Source organism: Varroa jacobsoni, unplaced genomic scaffold (assembly GCF_002532875.2).
Source record: "Varroa jacobsoni isolate VJ856 unplaced genomic scaffold, vjacob_1.0 scaffold_398, whole genome shotgun sequence".
In the NCBI taxonomy this organism is placed as follows: Eukaryota; Metazoa; Arthropoda; class Arachnida; order Mesostigmata; family Varroidae; genus Varroa; species Varroa jacobsoni.
This window is the reverse complement of record NW_019213300.1, coordinates 72,710-92,686: the sequence shown is the minus strand read 5'-3', so window position 1 is coordinate 92,686 and position 19,977 is coordinate 72,710. Positions and strand designations below refer to the sequence as shown.

The 19,977-nt window shown below is 43.4% G+C and overlaps 1 protein-coding gene and 1 long non-coding RNA gene across 6 annotated transcripts in view; one reads left to right on the top strand and one right to left on the bottom strand.

Moving 5' to 3' along the window:
* LOC147753544 (uncharacterized) overlaps positions 1-19,977 on the bottom strand; it is a 112,373-nt gene that overhangs the window by 44,207 nt on the left and 48,189 nt on the right. For 2 of the 3 annotated variants that reach the window (XM_086968137.1, XM_086968138.1), the window contains exons 3-4: positions 12,597-12,794; positions 11,549-11,612 (exon numbers count right to left, since the gene is read on the bottom strand). In XM_086968137.1, coding sequence (XP_086824263.1) covers positions 11,549-11,612; positions 12,597-12,794 — 262 coding nt within the window. The remainder of the gene's footprint in view (positions 1-11,548; positions 11,613-12,596; positions 12,795-19,977) is intronic. The other variant, XR_015310881.1, reaches the window with a different exon arrangement.
* LOC111260089 (uncharacterized) overlaps positions 1-19,977 on the top strand; it is a 72,534-nt gene that overhangs the window by 46,436 nt on the left and 6,121 nt on the right. The window lies entirely within an intron of this gene.

The window sequence follows — 19,977 nt, the reverse complement described above, 5'->3', positions numbered from 1 at the left end:
AAAGGAGGAAACACCTATCCCATCTTCTCGATAGTGCTGGCCAAGTTTTAAGGTTGGGCTGAGGTTAGCTAGGCGAGGAGATCCCGAGGTGCCGCCGCTGCTTTTAACCCTCTTGCTATCAGTGCTCCAACGGGTGCTCCAATGTAAATCGGTTTGATGTGGCTACTTGAAACGTTTGCGAGATGGTTTCGGATCGTCTCATTGAAAACTGTTGCACCATCGTCACCTTCGATGAAGATACTACCTATAGATTATGAAATGGCGCTATATCCAAAGATCGTAAGCAATACAAATAGACCGCTCAACACGTTCGTCCGGTCGTATCATCAAGAATTCTTACCCAGGCGCACATATGCAGCGTGAATGTGGGGACGGCTCTGCGTTCCCGTTGCTCTTACTGTTGTGCCAAGCACGTGAATTTCATTTTGAGTGCAGTAGTGGCTCTTGGTCAATTTTCAAGATGCAGTAGTGATAGCCACATTAACAGAGGGTAGACAGATAAACGTATAGATGAAAATAGACCTTAGTAGAAAGCTGCTACGGTTCCGTAAGTGGGGTTCGTCTGGGGTGAGCGACGTACTCGAATAGGTGGCTTCTGAACCTTAAGCTGTTCTACAGACGTTGCCCTTCAGGCCGCTCAGAGGTCTTGACTCGATTTTTACACAGCTTCAGAGTAATGGCAGCAATGCCATCAGAGTAATGGCATTGGAAACGTCAACGAGCGACAATTTTACAACGTTACTAATCGCTGAATCACTTGTGGAGGAAATTCAACGATGGCGATCTCCTAAATCTCTTATGTTACGGTAATTTCGAATAGGTATGATTGTTATGGTAACATGTTCGAATCTGCCTGGTTTATATAGAAGATCAGTTATTGTTTGTCTTCTTAATTACTCCAAACTGAGTTAACAGGTAACAAAGAGTTACGGCAATATCAGCTCAGCTTTCAAGGATCCTGCCGCGACTATCAGCTAGAGTATTTATACTGCTACCTCTACTACTGAGGTCGTTAACTCTTTTGCGGCTTCACCATGTAAACTCTATTAACGAGAGCTGATGACACATACGTAGAGCTCTGCAAGTATCTGCTGGCAGCCCTGAACGCACTTCATCTACCAAATTTATACAGAAATGTAATGCCAGTTCGTCTCGACACATCTATTTGTCAATGATGGCAATACTGAAGTTTTGCCATAGGGCTTGGCATAGGGTCAGTATCGCTTCTGTCTGGTTTTCGTTGCTTTGTTGTATTATTATTCCTCTGCCGCTGTTATTATAGCCGCCAAATCTTCGTTGTAGAGTAAATATCGACAAGCGAAATCCTGTGAGGTCGTTGAAGCGATGGATAATCAAACGGGCCTGATTGGCGGCCTGGTGCAACTGTTATACGAGTTGATCTTTAGTGGACTGGCCATCACCGCGGCGGCTTTATTAAGCGGGTTATGTTAACGTTGACTATTATCAAGGTAGTTAATTGAGCCATCCCTCTTGAGTAATACTATCTCATCTGATTGTGACATTGGCCGTGCGTTTTCGTCCTTCGTGCGTCCCATAGGCACTCGTCGCGAAAATAGTGCGAGCGAGTGCCGGCCATCCAGCATGTTAAGGGGGTACGAGTTAGGACAAGCTAGTCCGTGTTTTCTTGTTTCTCGAAGCTGATGTTATTGTTGAACATTCTCAGAGCTTTGTAAACTCCCGCAACAGTTTACAAATTCCTATATATTGAATGAAATACTGTTACATGTAATTCGTTGTGCCTACGCCATTACCTTTATTGTTGCTATTGTTCAAGATGTCGCTGATTATTATAATCCTACTACGACGATGACGATGGTCGTGGCAGAATGAACAGGGATACTCACGCACTAGTACAGAGGCTATCAGAGCGAAAGAGCAGAGGACTCGTGATGATAGAGTTGAGTATTCCCTTCGTGCATCCATCTAGTCACCCAGCGAGCCACAGCTGTGCGCCGGGCTATTCACCCGTAACCGGTCCTAGTAGTGTAAGAGCGCGGTCTAAGCAATTTCGTAGCTTTGCATCCCAACAACGCCACTTGTATATCTAACAAAAACGCCCACAAACATACACAAATAACATACATACACAGATGACACACAAAATGAAAGCCAGAAACGTGTCAGATGAGCTGAACACTTGAATTTTGAGCGTTGGTCTCATTTTTACCAATGGCAAAAAAAAGTACGACGACGATCAATAATGTCATAGTCATCGTCATGCCTATAATCGTAGTTGACGACACAGGCACGGCCATTAACGAGGGCGACGATAAGGGCGGCAGCAGGAACTACGGAATGCGACGAGACAACTGGGAGACCAAGTAAGGGCTACGCGTGGCGACCGCAAATCGCACTCCGCCATGAGCGTCAGATATTCGTCTGTTTATGTATAAGAGATAAGAATACGCTCGGTAGAAGGGGAAGAGCATTGGATGTCTCTGCAGGTCAACGTCAGCAGGATATCAACGCTGGACTAGGCATTACGTTATGGACTGACTGAGCTCTGATTAATCAAAGAAATAAATCTCTGTATTTATAAGGCTCAATTTGAAATTGAATTCGCACATTTCGATTACAGTAAAACGGGTGAGTGCTGATTTTGTCCTGTTTTGCCAACTTACCCTGTTAAAAGTCGGCAGATCATGTATTCTTCGTTGTGGGACAAAACGTCTGCCTGGTTTACCGAATGAACTACCCTCGGCTACAATTGGTTGTGTGCATAGTATACAGCTTACGGCATGTAGTTCAGGACGCACATGTGGCGGTGGTACCAGCTCTCACACTTTAATGAGAGTGTATCGATGTCGCAAAAGCGTTTGATTTTCTTGTGCTAAGAAAGCGAACCAATAGTGATTGGCCGAATCGTTGTAGTATTCCCAAGCGTTAACTCGTTCCCATGTGAGCCCCGATCGTGCTTGCTGACGGTCGTGTCACCTATGTAAAATGCAGAGTTGTATGTGTTTGTTTGCGGGTGTTCGTGTGCGAGTGTGCAGAACAGCGGGAGAAAGCAAGTCCTTATCATTGGCACTTCCTGCAGGTGTCACCGGGACTAGGTAAAGACTGTATATCATCCGGGAGCTGTATCCACCAGCACACACAAAGGAGCAGCAAGCCCGCAGCGGCTGACTTCCTAACTTAACCCTTTTCTAAGTTAACCGCTGTGCATTCGGTACGCAGGGAAGGACTAGCGTTACTCTCTTTTTTCGTTTCTGTCTAGATGTGTACGCGTATCGGTGAGAAACTCAAGATGGTACGAAAATGCACCTAAACGCCAATAAATGCTGCTCAGTGGTATAGACGAGTCGCATGACTCTGGTCGATTTTCCCATGCGTTTATGAGTGTATTATCGGATAATGATTGGTAATAAAGAATAATGGTAATATGTTCGTTAACATTGGCGATAGTTAGCACTAATTATATTAACTACAGTGCTACACTGCGTATCCAGTTGCTATCGTGAAGTGAGACGGAAACGTAGTGAAAACTATCAGCGTCTTTACTTCGGAAATACAATATACGGAGAAAAAATAACAAGCTAAATAAATAGAAAGAGTTATGTTTTTTTGCACGTTTCTATACTATCGTCTGTACAGGTTTTTAGTGTGCTTTGGAACGATGGCAATACCCATACAATATTGAGCACGTATAAAAAAAAAATCGCATTTAGATTAGACGCTGCCCGTTATCATAAATTATTGCTACTGCCATTATTGCTACAATTGATGTGGCTGTATACAAAAATGAAGATTAGAAAATTTTCCTTAAGGCCAATTTTGCCGCGTACATCATATTAATGGATAGCGATCTTCGACACTGTGTAGGTTCTACACTTTATTTTATGTTTGCCTTTGTATTTGCAATATTTCAATGTTTATTTTTCATTCACTGAACAGAAAGATGACGACTGTAAGCTCGAGCGGCTTCGAAAACGATGCAGACGTCAACTGGGCGCATGCCGTTTGTCTTTGACGAGTTTGTCAATAGCCGTGTGTGATCCCAAGGTCTGGTTATACAACGGCCTCTGACTCCGTCCAATAAGGGCGACTATTATCCTTCTCGAAATCTTTTAGCAATTCAGACCTCCAGTGAACAGTCCCCACAGAGACCCCCAGACACACAAACACATATCCATGTCCGAAGTTCTCTATTAAGAGTACGGCCGAACAAGTGATTGCATATCGTGTGTACAAACTTGACACGAGTGAAAATCTCATAAAGAAGCTTGTCTGTCTTATGTGAGTGAATAGATCGCAAAAAGCAATAATGTCGACGGGGTTTTTTTCGCCTGCAGTACATATATTTGTTACGATGGGATCTTCTACCGTCTACAGAAGCCGAACTCCGTAGATTTATCCGATAACAATATAATACAAGGAAAAAAAGGATTACTTTCATAAGCCTGTAGGTAAATTACTCCGAAATGAAAAAGACGCTCCAGGTTATTTCCCCATTTGAATGTGTTCTTGATCAATGATCTATTTGACTTATAATCTTTCTATCTAGGATCAAATCTAGGATTTGTAGTGCTTCATTAAGCTGTTTCGGAGAACTTTTTCGAACTTATACCTCAACCGTGTGTTAGTGATGCTCCAGTCTAAATGTTTAAGCGAACATTCATAATGCGGAAGACAGTTGCATTGGCCACGTCATACGAAAAACACGAGACAACTGTTAGATGACGGAAGTTCTGCAGTTAAGTTTCGCATGGCTTACGGACACACCTGGCGTAGTTTATAATGAATTGCACTATCGAATATTAATAGATAATTGTGCGTCGACGAACGTAAAAGCGCTTAAAATTAAAATTATCCTTAACCAACTTCGGCAAGCACAGCTTTGTTGTTTCTTGACCTAAAAGCCCACATTCACGGAAGGAGCAAACTATATTGTGTCTCTTGATGCAAGCTTCGAGATCAGTCGTAGTGAAGGTTTATATATTCCGTATGAATGTATTATCAATAGTCTGTCGTCGTAATACGCAGCGTGCAGAGTTCCCATCCCGAAAGTACAGTCGCCTGTAGAATATCATGGCATCATGTAACTTTAATGCGAATAAAATGAATACTCATTGGTCGTGACAACTAGCGAAAATCGAGCCTTTTTGCTTTCTCTTTTTTGCTCGAGCTTGAGACCGTCTATCGACTCTGTGTTAAGGCCTTCGGCCCTGCACGACTGGCATAACACACAGTAATCTTCTGTTACATGCTGTATAAGTACACGGCTGTTATTACCGTTGACGAAGACTTAGTACGCATCCCAATACGTAATAGGGAACAGCGTCTGTTGGCCTGACTGGGCGTCTGTAGCCGTTCGCTCCTAGCATAAGTTAGCTACTTTGAAGAGCCGAATAGCTCAAGAGCTGACGGGTTACGCAACTTCGGCGCGAAACTGAAGCTTTCGAAGTAGCAACTGGCATCTGAAGCGAGCGCTGACGTAAGGCTAGAGAAAGAAAAAGGGTCTGGCAGAGCAGATGCTTAGATATTCAGGCGCGCCGTTAGTCCATCAAGGAGGCAGGCCACCTTGAAGGGGCCTGCTTAAAGATGACGAACTCCTAGTTTTCGATGTGCGTCGATAACTCCACCGACTGTCAGATCTAACCTGTTAGGTATTTCATCGTAGGTCGGTGTGATCGGATCTAAATGGTGTGAAGTTCCGCTTCTGGCAGAAATAGCTTGTGGCCTTATTGAGAAGACTATTTCGATATTAGGACGAATCAATCCACTGCACCAGAACCAATGAGTTGTTTTGTATACTAATGCACAGTATCGGCTAACCCTAAACATTTCGAAAAAATGTATTTAAAATCCACGTTTGTCATTCATCGATATATATATATATATATGTTACGAGTGTTCGTATGCGTGTATACATAATGCAGTATTGCACTTTCCTAGTACACTTTCTAGTTGTTTTGGCATCCTTCACCCAAGTCTCCTGGTGCAGACCCTTCTTTTTACAGCCGTCCCAGGTCAGTCACGCTGTCTTGCTTGTCGGGCTGTATACATCAGCATCGCTCTAAACATCTCTAGACACGTAATAGTACTATAAAAGATCGTATTAATGTCATTTTCGTTTAGCGTCTTTAATATAAATGTGAGTCTCGTTGTTTGCATTGACGACATCCTTCACTCGTTATCTCCGACAGAAAACGATGAAAAACACTGATAACATTTTGTATTGACCGCCTCATAAAATATCAAAGAACAGAATTTCAACGAGATGCATCAAATATCGTTATCGTCTACAAGGAAAGCCATTTCGAAAATTACCACAGGCTAAAACCGACGATACCTATCAGGCCAACCGCCGTAAAAATCCTAGAAAGAAAAAATTTAATACAAAGGGTAGAAAACGCGAACAGTGAAATACACCAACGCACGCTATGTATAATTTCATCTTCTTGCCGTATTTGTTAGATAAGATTCAAAATTCACACAATTCGACCTTGGATTGTATTTTATTATATATATGTGGGCACATGTTTGTCTTGACTCATTTATATCGTCGTTTTTATCGTCTAAGCTATTGTTAACCAGCCCTAGAAATTTGTCCAAAGATTACAGATACTCTACGTGTGACGAACTCATTCGTAAAGTGGAGCTTTCTTTAAGGCTTTTAAGGTGGACACTTTACCATAAACGTATTGTGCTACCATGACTAAGTTGTATGCGCTGCTTCTACTCAGGGTTTTGTTGACTCACGTGTCAGAAAAACGCTCGGCTTCGGCTAGTTTCTGCCAGCCGAGACCGAGCCAGGGCGTACAGTAAGCAACAAAAATTAATGAAAACCTAATTGTGACATCGCCAGACGGTTGGCAAAATCGATCCGTTGGATCCATAGGGGAAGTTAGCGTTCAGTAGATTTCCTTCCTCGCCGTGGATCGGCAGAGCGGATACAACTACCGCGGAGGGGGCGAGTCGCGACCCCGTTACCGTTGTTGGCTTTCTGTTCAAGCAAGCCGGGGCGGCATAAAGCGTTAGTGCTCACTCAGACATCCTCTGTGGCCCTCAAGGGTTAGGCGAGGGCCTGTCGGATAGACAGCGCATTCGTCCATACACCTTCACAGAACTACGAAAGCATTCAACTAAATTGAGAGTATTGTGAAATCGGACAACTTCCCCTGAAGTGTAAAAGCCTATTAGACGTCATATCCTGGTTTGATCTCGCCCATTTCTGAATCCGCGCTACCGCTTTGCTCCAAGCGGAGAAAGAAGCGGGTGCGACGTCGAATTCGCTCAGAAATGATGTCATTTTATGCTATTAAGCATTATTAGCTTACGTTTGTAACAACCCCGTGGCGTCCCCCAGACGGGAGGTAAAGTCGGTTGAATTTTTTGTTGAAAAGCTAACGTTTCATTACCTAATGCTAAGGCACTCTAGAATAGCTTCTAGGGCCTCCAGCAAACATGTCTACTATTAGTTGTACTCATGCAATTCAACTTATGTGCCTAGGCACATCCAGGTACGCTGAACGAAGAGCTTGTGGGCCAATGATATCCCACATAACACGATAGAGAACCGCGGCTGGGACGCTGGGCAATATTTGCGACATTCGACTGCCGTGCGTGAAAAGGCCTGAGTAAGCTAAGATCGTTGATTGGGTAACACGTCGCTAGTCGTATTGGAAACAAGCTTTGATATAAAGAGGCTTGATGCTATGTAGTAGCACACATATACAGGTAAATCTAATATCACTTCCTCAGTTTGGTGTCCAGGTGTACGCTAATCACACATAGACTAGAGGAGGCAATTCTGCTCGCCTAGATAACGCTGTTTCAACTATCCTAAGGACTCCTTCTCGTTGTGTCATTGACGACAAAAACACTTCTGTGCTTGTACAAATTCTGACTGTAAACGGCCATCATAACAAAAAACAAAGAAGTAAAATAGGCAGATGAACGCGATTATTGAAAAATAAAATCTGTTTCAACAAGTTACGCTCAACTTACGTGTGCGCCTAAAATGATCAATGACAGAATCGTCCAAAGAAAACCTTTTGGCACAGTTATGCGAAATAAAACAAACGAAAATATGTAATAATCATTGTCTTTTGCTTAGTGCACTGTACAAGACAAAACACCATGTCAGATATTATATGTCTAACTGTATCGTATAGTGTCAGGCCGTTGTAAGCGAAAGCCTTTAGAAACTTCATCACTTTCGATTTAGCTCGAAATATTATAGTCAAAAAATATTCTTGCTGATAAATATGCCCGTCTTCTAGAAACTTGTGCGTAAAAACCGACTGAGCCTATTCCAGGAGAAATGGCTTCAGAAGAAAGTTCTTTAAACTTAAAAATCAGCTTTGCTCGAAGGTTACACCGCTGTGAAAATTAATTGAGGATTGGTGAAGTCGTTAGGTAAGATGGTCTTGAGCTAAAGCACACTACGAATATAAACGGTGCAAACGTACTAAGAACAGAAACCTAGAGATTAAAAGCGAACGAGGAGGTGAGCAGATGTCCAGGACCGAAGAACAAGATCACAGTGCCGCTACTGAAGAGACCTTTCACGAAAATAGAGCTTGGAGTCTAGGGGCTCTGTTGGCCAAAATTGATATCTCACATATAACGTATTACAGATTTATAAGAGAAATATTGAAAATGTAAAAACCGAGTAAAAAATTGACTTCTCATCAATTGTCTCGAGGTTAGTTGCAAATGCATACGACGCATTCTATGTAAAATCTGCATGATTTCTATCAATAAAGAATCCTCTTGTAGCATACGGTCGGCGTAGACGAGGCATGGTTTAATACCTATCGCCAGCCAAAAGGGACCAGGCGTCAGAACAGTCTCGCCTTAGAGAAAAATCGAATAGGTTCCAATGCAAGGTGATGCTAATGCTCACAATGGACATCAAAGACATCTGTTGCTATGAAATACTCGTTAAAAAAACAAACAATCAGAATAATAACAGTCGCCTGCTATCTCGAGTTCCTCAAGAGACTCATAAGTCTTAAGACTCGTACGACGCAACACGATCATTTGACGCGACCCCCCGGACCTCATCTCCAGCATTCGATTACTTCCTGGATTGAGCAAAACAATATCCAACATTTTTGGTCGATTCACGAGCACTGGGACAATAAAGGAAAATGTCTATAACACATATAAAAAAAATATCATCATTTCGCCCGTCTAATTTAAATTCGAAATATGTCGCATTTGCTTCTAGTGGCAGCATACTATATGATGGTCCTGCTATCAGTATAATTATTCTATCGCTATGTTTTTATTCTATTGCTATTATCGGTTCCGCCAACGCAGCAGTGGAGATTTTATAGAATAATTAATGCATCCTATCTGTCTCGGGGAGAGTGGGTTGCGCTATGATGTTCCAAACGGTATCCTAGCATCGATATGCCTTATTTTTAGTGGCGTTCTTTATAGCCGTAACAGCAGTACTAGAAACGATAATTCTTAGCCTATTTTCCTTGGGATGGCCTCGCTGTGTTCGGCACGAGTCACCTTCTTGAAACACTTGAAGGACTTGGTTGAGCTTGCAAGGAGACGTCGCGTTTTCTGTCCCTGGTCCTGATGATATCCGCAGAATTTACTTCGGCTAGCGAACGACACAAGTTTTAGACGACTGTTGTTACGGTTGTCGCCGTTGCCGCTGTTGAAATCTTCTGAGAATCCGAAACGCGCATCCTTGTTGTCGTTACCTGATATCTAGCTATTCGTAGTTGTCGTTATAGAGATGCTATGTTAAAATAATTCCTAAGCGGCTGACGGCCTTAGGCACCGACTGACCTAGTTTCGCTGGTTAGCCGCATCAACAATAATAACGACTGCCACATGCCGTCACAACCACGATCCAGTACCGCCTGATGCTATTGCTACAACCGTTGCTATTAAAATGGCCGCCTATGACAGGAGCATGAGATGGCAACGAGACAAAACGTCGACTACGAAACGTTGCCCAGTTAACGAGGAGATGTCGGTTATCGGGAGGCGATGCAAGAGGAAAAGGCAGACAACGACGACTCTGGCCGTTACAGCCGTCTTTGGATCTTTCCGTGTCGACAGGGGCCCCGTACGATCACATTAACTCGTTCCTTTTTACCTACCTGCCTGCCTGCCTTAGCAATACGTGTAGCGGTAAAGATGGTAGTCGTTGCTGATAGAAAGATCAGAAAAGTATCCAGCAGCAGTAGCACGAAGCTAAAGAAAAAAAAATACGATGTCTCCAGGGAGAGCCAAAGGCTGAAATAGGCTGCCGACAGGCACTCTGCTTCAATCGCTGTATTTCTACTCCCTTAGGAGATTGTTTTGGCACAGATTTTGTGGGTTATGAGAATGGGCCGTAAATGGATGACTTATTAATAATGACCCACAGACTTCCGCCCGTAACCAGATAGCGCGGTACGTATGTTAATAGAATGAGGCGCGAAGCAGCGTTGCGTGTACGTTGGGTCGACTAAATTGCTCTTGTGATGCATTTTCAAGTTCTAGTTAAATGTAGATCCTAATTTTATTAGGAAATGGGCTTTTTACAGAACTTTGACAGCTGAAATGAACAAGTTTACTTTTTGCCCACAAAAGTACTGAACGAGGTATTCTTGAAATTTCACCCAATGAAAAGCTGAAAAATTGATGCGTGGAGCCCGCCATGATTTTCTGGTTTTGGTTCTTCCGGTCTATTTTTACGCGACACTTTGCGCATATCGTCGATACGGTGTGGAAGCGCTATAAAATTGTAACTATCGTGATATAAGTTTACGTAAACCATCTTTAGATGTTGTTCTGGTAGGGTAGGCCAGCTTTATTATTGCAGGTCATGAAAAGTTACACGCGAAGCGTAAGGGGAGCAAAATATTAACCATCGTGAAAATTATGAACCATTCTTGGACCTCAGTCTTGCTAGTGATCGGTTGATATCAACGACAAACACTTCTGGAACCGCCCTCTAGCGGGCAGACACTACCAGGTCCCGATTTCGATACTCTCGTCGTGCATACTTCAGCTGCTGTTACGCAACGAACCCTTCGCCAACTGACCTTAAACGCCACAGCCACTGGCTGTATACAACGAGAGAGATAACAAGATACAGGCAAGCCAGTGGGTATATCCAGATGTAATAATATTTGGACTCTCTATAGTTACGCGTATATCAATAATGACTGTTCTGCTTGTGCTGTTACTGGTTTTTGCCGCTAACGCTGGCGTTGTTGTTGGTGACGGTTTTTCTGTACTTCTGGATGAAAGAAAACACCCGAATGGGCCCTAGAAGCCGGGAGAGTATGATACAATACAGCAGCTTAACCGACCAACTGGCAACGCTACATAACCCATCTATCGCGACCATCTGCTCGTTCGGTTTCTCCGGTTCGCCTGTCCAATCAAAATTCACGTAGAAACTACTAACTGACTCAGCATCAAATGCCGTACGAACTTTAGCAGTTGTCTTCTATTGAGGATTGCGGAGAATACCCTGGACCGTGATGAGTCAGCCTGATTACTCTAATCCAGGTTGCTGACCATCACCGTCATCATCATGAACACAGTTTTCATTATAACTTACCTCGTACATAATCGTTGTTGTTTTTAATTCCCACGTCCAGATGTTGCAGTCCCGTGCTCTGTCTCTGTGAAATTAACAGCAATGAAAAAATTTCGACTTGTTCTTCGATAGCGTGCCAGCAACGACCATTTATTCACTAAAAGCCCTAAAAAGGCGTGTTACTTTCCTCCACCCAATATTAAAAAGCGAACTCCACATCTTATTTTCTATATAACTCTTATTAAATTTAGCATCTTGCCGCTAGCCCCATTAAATTCTAGTGGCTTCAGAAAAGTTTTCACGCATTCGTATATAAACTTGTTTATATAGCTCTAGTACAAATGTACATTTAATGGGCACACCAACTATAGCGTTGATGTGACCATGCGCACGTGATAAACAATACGAATCACGTACGACCATCTAAAGCGTCCAATTCTCGGCTTGCCCTAGGGGGCACCAAAGACAACAAGAACCATCATAACTAACGAACGCAGCCAAAATCCTGACAAGAACTCCGCTTGCTCCATAAACCGCTGTAGTATTTTGGTTTTGGCTCACCGGCGTGTGATTTAACGCTCAATTCAGTGGACTCTATAACAAACACAATAGCTTCGGCCGCTGAGAGAACTGGCACGCTCTCTCTGATAGTAATAGTAGGCTACTGGCTCCGTCGAAAGAGAATGGGGTTAACAGAGCAGCAGCGGTTGCCCACCATATCCTGTAGCTGAGCCGGACTACCGGACATCGTTGGGCTTGTCCCAGGCTGTTATGGAACGTACAGTATGACCTTCGGGATGCTGCTGCTGCAGTCTTGCCATTGCTAGCTTTGACGGCATCTCTTTGGCCTGCTGCTTCTTGGGTTACGGGGCAAGAAATGAGCAAGCTTTTTTCTGAAACAGAACGCCCAGATCACGTCATAGCGGAGTGACTATTCCATTGGCGTTGTTAAGTCAAGAGTAAACTCAAAATGAGAGTCAACAAAAATAAGCAACTGTTATACACTGTGTATTGTGCAACTCCGGAGTCATGCGGCCTTCTCGGACTTGCATTATATACGTACACTTACCATTCTACGACGCATTATGTTTGAGTACTCGACAACGAGCAGACGCCAGCTCCTACAAGGCCGAGTCGTGAAAAACAAAAAGAAGACAACGCCGGCTCGAAGGTCGGCCACGATGCCCCTGGTTTCTGACGTTCTCGAACTTTTGCTGGCAGGTTCGCCGATGCCGACAGGAAACGGGTAGCCTTTGGCTAGATGATTCTTCAATACGAGCAGGCAAAAAATTGAAAGGATCACAAGACACGCTTGGATATTCATTGTAGTGATATACGTTTCGACGTTAATTATAATAATAGACAGCTGGTGCAGCGGATCTGAATGTAGATTTAAGATTGAACAATATCAGCCGCTGGTAGATCTGGCAGTTGTTTTGAATTGAAATGAAGCGAATAGATAAACTGTCCGTAATGCTGTTTTACAAATCGACGTAAAGCGGTGTTGTGCAATAGTACGGTGCTTAAGACTGGTCCCGTCATTTTTTCCAAGCTGACGTATTTGTGTAAGCGTGGTGTTTTTGAGAAAGGTCGCGCGAGTATGGTTTATGCAATTCGCCAGAGTACTAGAGTACCTGATGCTTAATATAATCAACATTCGCATTGTAACCACTGAGATATATGTGTAGCAGGATATAGATATCTTTTGCGCGCTGGTGGTGCTTAATGGGAACAGCGCGATAGGGAAAGCAAAATGGTTTCTCGAGAGTTTGAAAGAACGAGACAAAACGAGAAAGCGGGTGAAGAGTTCCGTACGTGCGTACATCCTCACAGTATGCCTCGTACCAACAAACTTTACGTACAGCTTATGCAATAAGCTGACGTGAGCAGGGCAAAAGCGCACACGGTAAGGCTCATTGGGGTGAATGACGCATGGTGCCACAATGACCAAGGGCCGCAGAAGATTTGGCCGCCAGTCACCAGTCACGAGGTCATTGTATCATTCCAAGAGCACGACAAATCCCAACCAAACATATCCTACAATCCCACATTAAAATCCATACATTTTTTTAGCAGTGGTTTTTTTGTCTTTAGCCATCAGCTTTTCTGCCTCCAGCTGATACTCGCTGAATAGTTAAACAATCCAATGGTAAATTGCTAGCTCAAAGCTATTTTGGAGGCCAGTTGCTTTAGAAACCCCATTCCTTATAAAAGGACTTTTTAAACCGTGTGATGTTTAGCGACAATATGTGGCGAAGTACTTGTTATTCATTGCTACGACTCCAACGAAAGTTAGTTCCTTCCCACCAGTCAATTTATATACCCAGGGCCGTTGTTCCTTTACTATCTTCAGTTTTGCCTCACCACTCCATTTTTTAACTGCCCTTTTTAGACTTTGCCTTACCCGCCGGATTTACCTCTTCAACCGCGGCTGTGTAGTTCCTTCGGAAGGCACCGACCAAGCATCGTGTAACACAAGGGCTCTGATGAACACTAGTGTAGTTAGGGATAGTTGACCCACTTTGTGGTTTAATGTCGACAAATCTTTTCGACTCCCTCCCTGCCAAGATTACCCACCCACTAGGATCACTTTAAGTGTGGCGGCAGCCGTCTGTGACGTACTGGGCCGTTGGACCGCGTCTAACGTCCTATACCTCGTGGTGCTATCCTTGGACCTCAATTTTTTACGTTTCGCACAAAAACACACACACACACATGTGTGGTCATCTTAAGCAATCTCAGAGAGGACATGCGCACTCATGCCGTTACGAAAAGTTCATATTGTGAGCTTGTTTTTAATGCGACTGTCTGTTGCTGAGATGCAGTACTTGACCAACTAAGGTTGCGTATACATGATTTCATTTACATCATGATGACGACGTACGCGATAAGTCTGCGTCGATAAAAACCCCTCCCGTAGATACAACTAATAATAACAATATGGGGTAATAGATGAATTTAACCTTGATCATCAACGGTTCGCACATTTCATTTGCGTTCTACGTCGCGCATACAACGCACCGTGTCACAGACTATTTAATAATGGTTCATTTTGTACTATACTGCAAACGAGCTGAGACTAATAGACTGTTCTGTTTTGGAGTCTCGCTCACTCTATATCGCCGTCTTGAGCAAATACAATTCACAATTTTTGATCGAACTAACCCAGATCACGAAATGGGCTGCTGAAATGATAATATATAGGTATCTCGTGTTTTACATTCAGTGCTATACCTTCTAGTCAGTGCTTCAGATGGCTGATGGCTCCTAACAGCACAAAACCCAGAGAGCTTAGGTTTGGTTCCGAACCTACACCAGATCACTGTTCTTGAATTTCGAAAGAAACTAGCTCATTCTCAAAATGCATAGGTTTTTGCGTTTGTCTGTTCGGGAGAAAACAATCTAGCCTTTAAATTAGTTAAACATAGCACATTTTACAGGAAGACGACAAAACAATCGTCCATCCAACTCCGTTCATTTATAGAAAAATATATTTGAATATGGGCTGAAAGTCATTAGAAGTAAAATAAAAAAGAATATATATATAAGTGGCCAATTTAGAGAAAGATAGGTATGGGCGTTCCGTACGATAGCATTTTCACTCTTGTTGCTTCTAACAAACGCGTCAGCGGGCGATCAGTGCTTAGAATGGCCAATTGTTGTCTCATTGTCACGTGATGTTCCCTGCAGCGGTGACCAAGGATGTTGTTTAGAGAACGACGTATTGATCATTGAGGGATCCGCGTGCCTAAGCATCATTTCGCTTACGTTGTCATATATACATACATACATACATACATACACCTGATGCGCACTCGTGCAGGCTCACATAGAGGCAACAGACGAATGCAGCTGCTATAACAATGAGTCAGCAGTGAAATGAATATGAATAACGTGAGCGTGAACGGCTCAAATATCGGAATTATAGCCCTATGAAACCGTACGTCGCCTCCTATTCTCAGCTTCGCTGGAGCTGGAGGGTTGTCATTCTCAAGATTGTAGCGTGGCTGCTCTGGTTACCTCAAGGTCTTCTTGCTTGCTACCCGGTTGTACTGACTTGTTACTTTCTGCCATGCGCCTACGCGCTTAAAGTGAATGGCCTTCTGCCAGTTCGCACAGCGGACTGGCGCTTAAAGGAACCGTTTGCCATTTTTCATGCTGAAACCATACTTTATGCAACGATATAAGGTACATCCAGCCAATTAGTGGGTTTAGATAATGATTGTTACAACGGGAGGGATAGAGCGAAAGAAGTGGGCGATCGGGCGGTGGAATCGAGCAAGAAACTAGCACTTAGAAAATCTATTGCGCCGAACCGAGAACCTCAACTGGGGACGTGTATAGAACACACTGCAACTAACTTTAACTAGCGCATGAGGCCGAAGGCAGTGTTTCGAGCAAGCGATAGCAACGCCATCTCGAATATGCCATCGATCGGTAGAGAACCAAGAAGATCTAACAATTTTTCAAGTTCTCCACGAGGCCAGGAATTCTACCGGAACATCGGCGTTAATCAGAGATGGGCGAGCTGCCCCTCCAGGGCCACTGTTAGCGTAACGACGCTTATATAGTTTTAAACGGAGTCGAAATAGTTACTTTTCGGTGGGTGACGTCGCCGACGGCTAGACATGGTTTGATAGTAGTAGTCTTCAGGGACGCTAAAATCAAGAAGGGTGCAAACGAGCTTTTTGCCAGCTAGAAGTTAACGTGCTTAGATGTGTGAGTTCCAAATAAGTTTCTTTTTTTCCGACACTACAAATCAATGTAGAAGGTTCGATAAGGTCTTCCACGTTGATTTTTTGATCACGCTTTTCAAAGAGAGGCTTTGGGTTCGTAAATTTCAACTGTCGCAACTCGAGAATCACAATATTTAATGCTGTGCCACGTATTTAGAAAAGGAAAACCAAAGAAAAAAATTGTATAGACTATGTTCGCATGTAGGTCATGGCGTGGTCACCAGACAATCGTTATGTCGCTGTGACGGTTTCTGATATGATGTGAGCTTGCTATATCTGCTACCTCTGGGAAGAGGAGCGGGATGCGCTCGAGACACCTACAGTAGTTCTACGAGATTATTGCGCTTTAAGTTAATAGACGAAATACGCTCAGCGATGGTGGTAGTCTATACCAAATTGATGGCGGTAAATTTCTTTTGACCACAGATAAATTCAAACAGAAGCTAAAAATTTAGTTTTTAAAAATACCCATTTACGGGATGAATCATCAAACGGTGGCTGCGTTGTGCAAACGAACCGCCCGTGGAAGAGGGGGAACCTCCGATAAAATATTGGTATTTTTGCCATAATTGCCATCAATATAGCTACAGAGGTCGCGCTACTGGTATGCACCACATCGCAAGGGGAAAACAAATCTGATTTTCACAGTACACCCCAACAGCCGAAACTGAATCCAGCCCTAACGAACCAACTGCGCAATGAAATCACCAACAACAACAACAACAACAGCGATAGACACTGAATTTGTCCTGTAATACACTAACACAACCGCGACGATCCGTCGAGTTTTAGTCGGAACACGATTAGGCCTTAATATTTTATCTGTTTCAAGGATCATCGATGCCGATAACTGCCTGTTCGGATGATGCAGAACTTGGGATACAGCTGAGCAAAAAAAACATGTCTGAACGCTTCGGATTGTTAGACAACAGGCGCTAAAAAGCAGGGGGCCTTTGCGACTATCGATAACAGGAAGGATATGAGACTATGCCTTTGGCATTGTCCTAGTTGGCATTTATAGAACGACCGCGCACAAGCTCACTAGACAACAGATCAGAGACAAACAGCATAAGGTTTATTGTAACTTGTGTATATTGATGGATACTTGATCAGGCGCTTCGAATATTTATGACAAAGGAAAGCGTTTTGCAAAAGCTGGCTTGCTTTACGAATTTTGGTCGTTTATTGATATATCTGACGCCATTTAGAGGAACGTAACAACACCAACATAATGCGTCCATTTATCTTAATGCTTATTTGTATACGTACCAATAACTAAGTAGTGAAAATCTTTATAGCGGTAACCTGGACATTTTTAAGAACCGGGAAGTCTGTGTTCTAAACTGTGGAAATTGGCAGCGGTACCATTCCTTTGGCTTTTCACCTACGTCCGTACAGCGCTGAAGTAACACTTTACTACATGTGTACTTTTTGTACCTCGAGTTGCTGGAAGGGGGTTTAGCTAGCTCATTTCACTCTCGATGCACAAGTAGATGCATATATATGGCTTTATGTATAATATCTGTCAACAGCTCCGCCGATTGAGATGGGTCAGATTCATTTTCCGTCGCTTTGCCTCTAGTTACTCCTTCCACCAATCCGTTACGAGACACTTTGCTCTTTTTCTTAACCGTTTCTGATCTGTTCAATTGACGTTCTGCCGCCGACGCTGATAGCAGTCGAACGGATTAACAGGAAAGTAGGCAAACAAGTTCGCGTCGCAGAAATAGCAGGCGTCGGTCCTTTTCCCGTTTCACTCGACCTGTCCCTCAACCGTAGCAGTGCGCGTCAAAACGTATAGTAAATACATAATCAACCGATCGATCGACCGGCCAGCCGTTGTTGCTCGTTTGATTGAACAGCTCAAACGGTGTAGACACTGGCAACAACCTCGCTTTTGGCTATTTTCCTCGGCGGGTCAGTGACCGTTAGAAACAGCCATGGGCCTATCCGCCTTGTAACTGCTTACGGTGGTTATGAAGGTTTTCAGGCTGCAGGACGATGATGCTGTCGCTGTGACCACCGCCTTTACGTCTAATTCTCTGTAGGACTATTATTGCCGGAAAACACTCTATAATCGTGTAGTCGCTTTTAATCTAGAGGCCTGTGGCCTGATGCTTGTATGAGCCAGGCAGCTGAATGTGCTCGTGGTATGTGTTAGCGCATGCTGTTTGTACATGTCTCGGCCGGACCATGTCGCGGTGTCGTTTAACGTTCATCGACAGCGGTAGCGAGACACCGGCGCGTTGATTCCCGTTCAGTTTCATGTTGTACTGCCGATCAGCTATAATTGCTTTTACCTATTGCAACATTTCTAATCGAAATGAGTTACACAGACACAGTAAGCCACTGCCATAAGAGAAAGGGTAGCTAACAGATGCGGCAATGCCAGTCGTGAAGCCAGCAACGCGAACGGGAGCAGCGTCCAAAACAGTTAAGGGAGAACATTTTGGCCAAATTCTTATATCAGTGGCGGTCAGTATAGCTTTCCAGTTGTTGCTGGACGAAGTCGATAATCTGTTTCACGATATGATATATTTATGTGATGACTGAAATATGTCCTTCGTCACCGTACTTTACCCATATCAGTCGCTTGCATATTGTACGTCTACTCTAAAACGATAACGTATGAGTTTTTGCTTAGTGTGCAGCAGTTGGCGTATAGATATTTCCAGCCTATATGCCTAACCTTATGCCGACACTGAAATGACTTTGCCCTATCGGTGGATCTCTGCATGTATCAAATTAGACTGATATTGCAAATACATGTCACATTTACGGTAATGGTATTGCGATAATGGTCAAGGTTGTAACCCTTATACCACTATACATACATGTATAGTTTATACGGTACTAACATCTGAGGCCGTATTTGTTTTTGCATTGTTGCTAGCGTTAGTGTAACGAAATGCAGCAGCGAAAACGAAAGTCTCTTCATTGTACGGCTTTTTCAGTTATAACCTGAGTGCTAGTCATAACTTAATGGAGGTACCTGAAGAGAATCACGTACTGTCGTTTGATGGTAGCGTTAATTCGTCTGGAGATACTGCGCGATCAATGACATGTAGCGTTGAAGTGCACCAAAGGGTAAGGTGTTGCTTGAACTGTTAGTTCGGCTTTCCGGGTCGGTCTAGCCGTCTAGCCGGTGACTTTCGGGTTCTGTTCGAGAACTCGATGTGCCCCCAATTGAACTGAACTTAATTATTAAGCTCAGTTTGCTTCTATGCAAGCAGAATGCTCACAAAACAAGACCTACTTAAGAGATCAGCTCGGAACGATTTATACGACCAGATTATAGCTGCTACTAAAACTCGTTCACATACACACATATATAAATACATACAGTAAGAATACTGTGTTGTTATAACTATCCAACGAATTCGTCGGCTATCATACACAGCAGTGGCGCATGGTATCAGAGACGTAAGCGGAAGTATAGAGATACGCGTGCACATGCACAGACGACAACAGTATCTGGAGATGGAAGTATGAAAAAACACTAAATTAAAGACAATTTTTATGCTCGATCAATGAAAATTTAGAAATTTCCTCAAGTATTACTTCTTTTTAGCAGTTGCTATAACCGGTGCTACACAACACCTCAACGTATCTAATAAATGGGTTCGGTAGAACTTTTAAAAACATGATGGGCAAATGTCGTTGTGTAATCACGGCGCGCTGAAAACGTTTTGGAAACGGCGTTTGTGTGTATAT